Here is a 10823-nt window from a genome sequence, read left to right on the forward strand (position 1 = left end):
CGGCATGAATGCCAAGTCAGCAAATAGGCAAATTATTGCTGGTCAGGCAACCGTTGATCTTATAAAAGAGATTTGGCAGTCATCTTCGTCATCATATATGATCGTGCGGATGATAAACTTGATCACCCTCATCATTGCTCAATGTAGGTGGTTGATCTGGGAGGGTGTGGTTGTCATCGTCTAGCCCAGGAACCTTGAGCTGCCCGTCTGCAAAATAGCTGCTAGTCAGTCTACCGTATGCTGAGGTAGATTCATCTGGTGTAAGCTTTCAGCCCCTTGTTCTAAGCATAACTTCCGCCAACTTGGATGTTCTGATTCATCTGACTTCAACGCCGTGGTACAAACGGCCCGATGCTGAAGCAACGACGTTTGCTGGCCAAAATCATGTCAGCAAGGCAAATGAGCACATCAGAAAAGCCGAACAGGAAATGTAAGAGGGGGAAAAAAGGATTTGCGTTGAACCAAAAGCTATCCCTTGCTTTCGGAGTATTTCACACAGTCGCGCAGGGGATCGTCTTCCCTCGTCATTAGTGACTCTGTAGTTATCTCCTTGTCTCAAGGCAAGGGTTCAATGTTAGTGTGAACAAGCATATCCACCCAACGGCTTAGACAGTGGCTGTCTAGGACTTTAGTCTGTCTTGAGAAGGGAGAGAAGATTTGAATGTGTCACATGAGTATCGACGGTTACCGGACACCGTCGATCATTTCGTCTAGAATTTGATGGATCCCAAAGTCAACAACAGGGCACGTCACTCATCAGCACGCAGTGTATAACTTGATTGCGTTGTGGTCCCATCCGATGTGAAGCCAGACCCGAGATCAACCGCCCTTGGTCGGTTGAACCAAGTTTTTTAGACTGAATGTGTTTTCTCAAAATGGTAGTCGTAAGTTTGCCCAAGGAGTCATTATACCAGGCATCCAGCCTGGATCCAGTGATACCACCGGGATGTGACGGGCTTTAGACGCACCAGCTCTGACCAACGGGCTGGGATGTCTGGGCCTGGCACGCTTATGCCTCTGTGACCTCACTCATGGACTAGGGCGCAGGCCTGTGAATTGGGCTGGACTGTTGGCGTTAAATGCCACGCCAGGGGATCCCTGTCGTATCGAATATGGTAGGGTGGTTTCCTCCACACAATGGTCAAAATCAATGACCTGAAAGTAGCAACCCCATGAGAAGCAATCTAGGCTTTCCTTTCTGTGCTGCAATAAACACACGTTGTGAGACGTTGCTAGCACCATCTTCAACTTCAGATCAATGGCTGGGTTCTGTAGAATGGTCAACTCGTTTAACGTATGTGTTTGGCAATTTCTTTACCAAGACCCTGAATCTGTGCCTGAGAATGTTGCGCTCAGCCGCAATCCGTCATTCACGTGGTACCGTTAGACCATATGTTGGTTTCCTGCGTGGGTAGCAAGGGACAAATCGTTTAATGGGTATCACCCCATTGCGCACGATTGTACCTACTGTATCTGAGATGTGATGGCGCTCCCAACAAGCGAAATCGGTAAGAGATCCGCGTATGTACGGCTGGATGGTTGGCGCCGTATGCCTGAAGGAATTGTGGACAACATTATACTTACGACGCAGCAAGCCCGTCTTTGCAAATTTGAGACTCGTAAATGAGCTACTGAAAGTTCACATTGAAATTTCCCACAAAGCGCTTGTTCAGTCTCCAAGGATTCTCATATCCGTCATCAGTGCAATGACTGGCAAGAAGCTATGCGATATCACCACGAGGTCTGATCACACACACCTCTAGTCAAGCCAATAGGATACCGAGCGTAGGGGTGCAAAACATCCTGTTCCTCAAGCTCTTCTGCAGGCATGGGCTGGCAAAGCCCAATCGGGATCGAGTAATGACGACCTAATTGGGCTGGTGGACGATGCGACCCAGGGTCGTTATCCGGGAACGTCAAACTTCAAATTTCAAGCTGCATCCTCGCGCGCCAGGCAATAGATCTGCGACAACACCATCACCTTCGATAAGGCTATGAATCAGTCTCAACAACGGAGAAAGTGATGGTTACCTTTGTTGTGTCTTCCTATTTATTCGCGAAAAAAGAAGCTCTGGTAACAAAGGTATGTGAGGTTTGACACACCATCCCAACTTGCGAAAATAATTATCATCCAATGAGCTGAGATTTGTAGTAAGTGCCAGTACACTGGATCATTGATATTCAGAATCTTGAAGTGAGTATGTCAGTATCCTCGATTGAATATTCTTTGACGCACGCTTCCATCAGCAATAACTCAAGATGACGATTCATTGACGGGGTCATTGCATCCTGCCTGCATTCTCCTTCCTGCCTTTGGGGATCCGGTTCAAAACCGTAGTGAAGAATGGAGAAATGAGAATGGTTCCAATACAACGGTAAGGTTACGATATATGAAGGACTATGAGGTCATTCAGTAGCTTAAGTCTCAGCCTTCGCATCCTTAAAGTGATTGAAGAAGCCCAGGTGGAGTGGGCTTCGGTTTTGGAACGGGTATCCTGCCGAGGCCGTGCCTTTTTGGTGGCTGAAAAAAACGTGATACAGGTACGAAGAAGGCATGCTACCGATGAAGGGAGAAGAAGGGATGCCCTTCTTGGAAGGGGCCGCTGCCATTGGGGGTCCCCGATTCTGCTATTTTGTTATTTCAGAACTCGACTAGAAGCTAAGCTGGGTGTTGATGGATTCGTCTTTGGGAAGTTTCCAAAGGCTGCCGAGATGATTTCTGAACGAATTTAACGTCTGTCTCTTGTAGCCCATAGCGTCGTTTTTATCCGTGGCTATGTCTATACGACCTTGAGAAGGGATGAAACATTGCTGGGACAAGAAGGATTATCCAGGCATTGGAACCAAGCGGAGCCATCTCTGATGTGCGCTACAGAGTTCAAGCCATGACTCCACTCGCAGGATGCCTGGTTTCCGTTGACAAGCCCCCTGGCCTTGAGCTCCCAAGTATGTTTCCGTGAAGCTTGAAACTGTGCAGCTGTTGTAGTTTCACTTTATCGTCAAACTGGCATTGACTAGCGCATATCTCAGTTCCAATTCCCCATCCTGTATGTCCGTGGTGGGGGCCAATTATTAAGCCTGTGGATGCAAGCGGGCCGTTCGATCGATCCCGGAGCCCAATAATCTGGGAATGCTCTTGTGTCTATTCCCAGCCGTTGTATGCAGGCGAGCTGTTCTACCATGTCGCTCAATCTTGAGCTTGATAGCGATATGTGGGAACCTAGGCGTTCTACACATTCTGCGGGTGTATCATAAACGTGGCCATGGTCATCCATGCACCTGCTCAACCATGAACCAGATTGACCGAGCACAACCACACGGACAAAGCTCGAATTCCGGAAGGATAAGACCCCGAGGCCCGCCGTTGCTTTGTCTTCGATATGCCGTTCAGTCTGCGCTGGCGAACGCATTGACTTCTAGCGACACCACCAAACTGGAGAGAGATGCATCCCCTTCACCCAGACCGTGCTCTCCAGTGGGCATTGAGATGACAAACACGGCAAGAAGAAAGCTTCCAGCAACAGGGCATTGTATCTTGGTTGATTGACAGGGGAAGAGGTAGGGGAGGGGCCTGTTTACCCCTGTCAACAATCGCTGCATGGCTGGCTCACCGGCTGTGCACCCCTCCCGCCCGCGGCCACAGCCCTGGGTGGTTTAGTTGTAACTGAGTTGGGAGGTTGACAGGACTGGGGACTTGCTAGAAGGTCCAATGTTCTCAGCAGGCACCTCCAAAATGGGGGGTGGACGTGGCTCCTGTCGGGACAACACGCCCCAGACCCAGAGGCACTCAGTACAATACGTAGAGGGTGCACTTTGGATGGCTTTTATTACGTGCTAATACGTAGCTCGACGGGCCGACGTGTTTTTCATGCTTCGGTCAGAGTTCCCTGGTTTCACATCATTAGAGTGTCTTCTTGGAAGGAAGCAGTGTTCCCCTCCCTGTCTATGGTGTCAACGTCGTCTTGCCACAGACATCCGGGCAAGAGCCAGCTTGCGTTTACAGCAGCACGAGGTTACAGTTCATTTGAGATGCAGATGAACTTTAACCACACCCAGGCGAGTCCGTAGGCAGTGTTACTGTGGCTGCTTGTATGTCGTCCACAAGGTAATAAAAAGTAAACAAAGTCGCAAGCCCGAGTTTGGCTTCTGTGCAACGAGGATAATAGGGACAAATGATGACAGCAGCTCTGCGAAAGCCAAACTTGGGTGAATATGGCCCTGGTGATCTTGTTTGTGTCCATGGGAGGGTTGAATTAAAGTCTGAGTTGGCGTTTGGACCCTTCAGTTTCAGGCTGAGGCGCGGTTGCGAGTGTGCTCATTGGTATGGAAGCAGCTGATGATAAGCTTGTGCTTGAGTGCCTAAAGAACCCTTTTACCAAGTCCAATGGTTTTGTTTTGTAACAAGAGTCAAATGATGTAAATGATAATGTTATGATGTACGTGACGTACACTACATAGGTGCTACCTACCAACTCTATCATCATCATGATCGTAAATCGACCAATTCAGTAGGAAGCTCACCTTCCAAGTTCCCGCTTGTCGAGACTTCATTCGGCGATTTAGTTGCCGAGGGGAGGGTGAGGAAACCACAGCCTGGTACAGTAATTAATTTTGCATGAGCGAGAAGTGGATGGCCAAGCAAGATCCTTCCCCGCTCTCTGTTCTTTGTTCTGTTGCATGTAAATGTATGTGAGATTGGTAAGAGCCGCCGGGGGGAAACAAGACGAGATGGAAAGTACTGCCTGCAGTTGTTGCTCGCTTGTTTGGGCAGGAAGGGATTGCCCAGATGGGTTCTATGACAGACTCGATCTTGATGACCTTGTTTGATCTGAGATCTCTCTATTCAAGGGCGCTTGACTTGCAGGCTTAGCAACCATCCAATCTACAAACCCCAATGAATCAGCCCTCTCCATTGGATAATTGCCAGCCTTGGATGCAATCGAACGGTATCGACGCGGCGTGAAATGACAGATACCGGCCCATAATGTTATTGCGTTTAGCCACTAGGACCATGTGCGACCTGCCTGCCTGGCCCTCAGAGGATGGATCAATGTTTGAATTTGCTTTGTTTGTTGACCTCTGGATGATCCCAACATGACATTACATCACCTGCCCCTCGCAGATGTACTGAGCTCGTCTTCGGTTTGGCGCATTCCCCCCCTCCCCTCCCCTCCATGTCTGTCTTGTCTGGTCTGTCTGGTCGGCATTTTGCTTCTTTGATGCTGGTTGTGAAAAATTAGCGTCAAACTCCATCTTTAGCGTCCACCACTTTCAACCTCAGAAGAAGTCATTCATTCGCCAGATGGTGCCGGATTACGCTAAACTTCAGGTAGACAGACTTTCTTTTGTTTTGACTTTGCACCACACCATGCGATCGTGCTCCGATTGGTACGATAGCCTAGGGACAAATACACGATTGACGCCAAAAAATTGCGTACACACCCCACTCAGTCACTCACGGTCGCTCACACTCCTGGGACAACAAATCATTGCCCACTCTCTCAGAGTCTCTTCTCACCTTCCTCCTGATGCACACATACAAGCTTTGCGTCAACGTATTTGCACCCAGTCTGGGTGAGGTCTGCGGTTAGAATTTAAAGCCAAGTGGGTTTTTAACTCAAGTTGGACAGAAGAAAGTTGTCGGTGTATCATACCTTATGTACTGCCGAATATATGGTAGGCCGTGTTGGGGGAGGTTTGGTCGTGTAAGGCAAGGTCCAAGGTTGCTTCATCAATAAATAAACTTTCGCTCTCCTTGACCCCGTCTATTAACAATCCGAGACCCTCCTTGACCTCTCCAAGTGCATTTCTACCCCTCTTCATTGAGTATGGACGGACTGATTGCCTGGGAATTACCTGGAAGCAACTTATTGCGTACGTACGTAATGATACAGATGACCGCTTGGACCTCAAGTGGCTAATCTGACATTCGAACCATTTCAGGCACATCGAGTCTCAATCGCGGCTGAAACAGCTTCGACTGGACTGCGTCGGCCAACTGCATACTGACTGCATATACAACACCGAGTCCAGCGCAACACTGTAGGATCTGCAAGAGACGCATTTTGGATCCTTGAATATCAAGGCGACCTGCATCATCTGCCGTATTTTACCTTGGGGCTTCTTCAACAACTCTCTACTCATCAGCATTTTCTCAGGTGTTTGGATCAACAATAGCATCTTCGAAACCAAGCAGAAAACCACTCTATTTTCCAACCATTCCACTTTAGTCCAAGCTTCTCTGAGCCCCTTGATCCCCGGACCTGATCCCCGGACACGATACTCGCTAGCGAAGGCCGTGTCCACCAAACACAAGCAAAGCGTCCAGCGCCCAGGCACAACAAGGACAAGGACCGGATCCAATTTACTCCATTGAACCAAAGACTTGGAAGCAGCCGAAGCAGCCCAGCCCAGCCCAGCCCAAGCAAGAAACCAAATCGATCAACAGTGCTTGGACCGAGCGTCAGAAGGAAACGGACCTTACTTACTTACTTACTGTACCTTGACCTAGCTGAGGAATTACCGGGGCACGTGCGACAGATTCTCACCTCCAGCTACCGAGTATACCTTACCTTACCCTACCTTACCCTACCAGCTTACCTACAGACTACTTGCGCCCGCGCCGCACTTTGCGATTCTCGCTGCCGTTGTTACCCTCCAAGTTCTCACCTATCTCCACTACCTACTCTGCCTACACATCTGTATCTCTCTTAAAATAAGTGAGTGACTTTACTAAGGTAAGATGGTTGACAATATCACACGGTCTTGCTTCCCCCTCTCCGTCCATCTCCCGTGTTCTGCTTCCAAACTATCCACTTCATTTCCCGTTTCTCCCCTTCATTCCCAACATCATCCCTCCATCTACACATACACACATGCACACACACTTGCAGGATTTCGCAGGGTTGTCGTTCTCTTCAATCTTTGGTAGCCCAGGACAAGTAACTACTGGCATCAGTATCCGTACCACTCTTGAGTGTTACCTGGTCCGCCTGTCCCGTCACTTTGCTGCTACCCACCGAGTCGCACTCTCTGGGTTGGTCTCCATTCCCTTGGCTCCTCTTACACAAGGTGTTTAAAACTCCCTCGCTTGATTCAGGCACCAAGGTACAATCCCGCGTTCCCTCACCCCAGCGTATCTCAGTCACATACCAGTCTGGTCTTCGGGACACCCATACCTCCCACGCAGGCCCCAAATCCACCTACCTGCTGTAGGGATACCAAGCATTGCCAATCCTTCCCACCATCTTCTCGCTACAGACACTACCGCTGCCGCTACCGTTTCTCCCCTACCTAAGGTAGCCGTGTCCTACGGCTGGGGTATGGAGAGTTTCTGGCGCCCCCTACATTAACCACAACGGCCCCCCTCCCCAATCCTCGCAACATTCATTGCAACTTGCACCACACCTGCTTGCTCTGCTCACTGCGACAGTCTGTCCTGTCTGTCGCACTCCTTTTCACGTCATTTTCTCAGCGCATTCTACCCATCATCTTGCTAACGCGACATCGCACTTACAGAGCGCACATCATACTTGTCTTGATTATAGCGACCTTCAGACCCAATTGCATACTGATATCATTGAGTCAATCATCGGTGCCAGCGATCAACGCGCAACTGTTTACCTCGATCCTCAACCACCACGTAAAGGCAGATTGCGCCAGACTACGATCCGCCTCAAACCATTCACCCTTACTAGGTTGTCACTCATCTCTCAAAATTTGACGAAACACTCATCAACTTTGCGATTGCGCCCGCGACTGCACCAATACCCACGACAAACGCGATTACGACAAGCTTGAACTCCCAGATCTCTTCGATAGTTGCATTCGCTTAACCCCAAATCGTATCTCCCCGACGAATTAGGTCTTGTCCCAGCTTATGCAACTGCACAGTGGGCAATGAACATTGATCGAAGCGCACCACCATCCGATCCAGCAAGGATAGCATCTCCAACAGCTAATCTTTCCTATCGCGCAAGTCCTTTGCCGCCTCCATCCACTACTTCAGTCAAACCCTCTGCTGCGACGGCAGCCCTATCCAATACCTCAAGTACAGTTGCATCTGCTGCAACACTCTCGACCATGGCTACACCTAGTTTTCTCACTCCTGGCCTTCGATCTATGGCACCACCATATCCTCATCCCCAGATATCGCGCGATATCCACAGATACACCCCGGCACCGATAGGCTTCTCATCTTCCCCGGTTCATGTCTTAATTCGAAATCTGCCGCTAGAAACCTCCAGGGAGTCGGTGCGGTTCATGCTGGTTTGGTCGCAAGATCTTGTTGATGTCGAACTCCTTCCTGTGGAATCTGCAGACCAGCGCTATCTTACAGCATTGCTCAAATTCCGAACAAGGGCAGGCGCTGAGGATGCCAAAAAGCTGCTGGATGGATGCGCGAACACTTCCAATAGTGCGCTTTTGAGAGTCGAAATTCTCGGCGACGAGCCCCCTGTCTCGCATCAACAGCCTACAGAACCTGTTCACAGCGGGGTCTTTCAATCACTGGAGAGCATCTCCCCTCAAACAACCAATGTTTACCCTGGGCACGACCTTCCTCAGAGTGAGGACAACTTGCAGAAGATTTTCTCCTCACAATCTCCCATCGGCAATCACCTGACCGAGCCTGGCAGGGTGACAGGCAAGAGCCTTATCGCCAATGATTCTTTTGACGATAATTATGACACCCTCAACCTAGTTGAAGACGCACTTTCCTACGGCAATGCACCGCGCAGGGCCACAGTTCCTAGTGTTCCTATCAACGGGATGGCTGCTCTTTCACTCAACACCAATATGCCACCTTCTGCTCCTTCATCTCTACCTCAATACGGAAGCGGAATGTCAGCACAGTCTGGCCCTATGTCTCCGTCGGGCAAGGGTCCTTTTGGGTACCAGGCTCCAAACCAATCACCATTCGGACGTATGAACTATCCACACGCCAATACGGCTGATCAGAACCCCCCTTGCAACACTCTGTATGTTGGTAATCTTCCCATGGACACGGCGGAAGAGGAACTCAAGACTCTCTTCTCCAAGCAGCGGGGCTACAAACGTCTTTGTTTTCGCACGAAAGGAAATGGGCCTATGTGCTTTGTCGAATTCGAAGACATCCCATTCGCTTCCAAGGCACTGACAGAACTCTATGGGAAACTTTTGTCCAACAGCAATAAGGGTGGAATTCGACTCAGCTTCTCGAAGAACCCCCTTGGTGTGCGAGCTGGTCAGAATCCTGCTCACGCAAACCCAGGTGCACTGGGTCAAATGAACGGCAACCTTGCTACTTCTATGAATACTTTCGGGTCAGCTAACCGCCCAGCTCCTGGACCACCTCCTGGTCTTCCCCAGCCAATGCTCGGAAACGGCCGAGGCCCCTTCCATGGAGGGGCCCCGATGAACTCCAGCCCCGCTGGCACTTTTGGTGGTTTCACACATCAAGCCTGGCCTGTTCCTGTGTTCAACAACCATGCTACGCCATCGCCTCACAGTGCCCATGCTCAATCATCAAGCTTTAGTCCAACTCATATGCTGGGAAATTAAACAAAATACTTTCCATGGTTAACGATCACAGTCCACATCGTTGGGTTTTATGTGTGACTATACCTGTTGTTGGCTTGGGGACTTTCGTGTTTTCATTTATGCATTGCTTTTTTATGTTTTGTTTTCTTTTTTTTCCTTCCTATTTCGTCAATGATTCCCCATTTTTTACGAACACCCATTCATTTTCATCGTTTATATACGGCGTTTTGATTCCTCACAGCTGGGAGTGCTTCTTCAACTTACAGCCGTCTTGTGGATGGTTCGGCTGGGTGTGGATATAATTCAGAGCCGACAGACACCAAGTATCATCAGTCTTGATCTAGTGTAACTTGGCGCACTGTTTGCCTGGATCTCGTAATTCGAGTTCAAGCCACACACTCTCGCTACGAACCTCTTCGACTTGACCGCACCCCTGATTTCTCTCAATACAATTGGCAACTGCAACTGAGGCGCAATCTATAACTTAACGGTACAAACCAAAAAGCAGAAGAGAAAAGCAGCAAAACAAAGAGGGTAGAGCATGGCGAAATTCACCAAGGGAAGTGAAGAAGAATGAAGATCAGGAGTTGAGATGTGGCCAGTCACAAAGGAGAGTATTTTTGCATGAAAGAACGGGGTTCAGGGAAGCGCGGGTTATTGAGATTCATTTGGTTCATATCAATGCTGGGAGTTTATTTGGGATAAGGTAAGGATGGATCAGGATTCCCTGGAGCATGGAAGAAACTGGAGCGGTCGTCCCGCGTTTGCATTCAGAAGGATTGGAGCATGGGATCGGACGGCTACACGAGATCAAGGACTCGACACACGCATACCAAGATATCACCACTGGGCATTTCCAGCAGACCGCATCGGCATTGAGGAGTTCGTTCATCTGATCCATCACCGCGGAAACTGGCGTTTGAAGTCCTTCTTCATGGTTATCTTGGTCAGACTTGGCAACGGCATAAGGCATACTTAAGCTCATCTGTTGCTGTTGGATCAGAGCTCTTTGAAATGTCGCATTTGGAAGGGAGGACAGCATCAATGGAACATTGGAAAGGGACTGGGCTTAACGCGATATATCCATATATTCACCGCGTCAGGCGCAGGAAAAGGGCGTTTCCTTTCTATTTCTTTCTCTTTCTCTTTTTCTTTTCTTTTCGTGCATCAGAATTCGGGCTTTCACGCGAGTTGGGGCATGTATTTGCAAGCACAGCCTTTTACATCTTCATCAAGGCGGACGAAGCATAGCATGGTGGATTATAGGCTTTCTTCTGGTCAATGTTGTTGAGTCTCAACGACAC

The 10823-nt window shown here is 49.2% G+C and overlaps 1 protein-coding gene across 1 annotated transcript; it reads left to right on the forward strand.

Annotated features, from left to right (window-relative positions):
* Window positions 1–8082: 8082 nt before the first annotated feature.
* Window positions 8083–9540, forward strand: FOBCDRAFT_137497 (uncharacterized protein; the record flags this gene model as incomplete). Its single annotated transcript, XM_059607977.1, has 2 exons — window positions 8083–9211; window positions 9308–9540. 2 exons carry the CDS (start codon window positions 8083–8085, stop codon window positions 9538–9540), a joined length of 1362 nt encoding a protein of 453 aa, XP_059465125.1.
* Window positions 9541–10823: the final 1283 nt, after the last annotated feature.

The sequence above is a fragment of the Fusarium oxysporum genome, chromosome VI (assembly GCF_013085055.1).
Source record: "Fusarium oxysporum Fo47 chromosome VI, complete sequence".
In the NCBI taxonomy this organism is placed as follows: domain Eukaryota; kingdom Fungi; phylum Ascomycota; class Sordariomycetes; order Hypocreales; family Nectriaceae; genus Fusarium; species Fusarium oxysporum.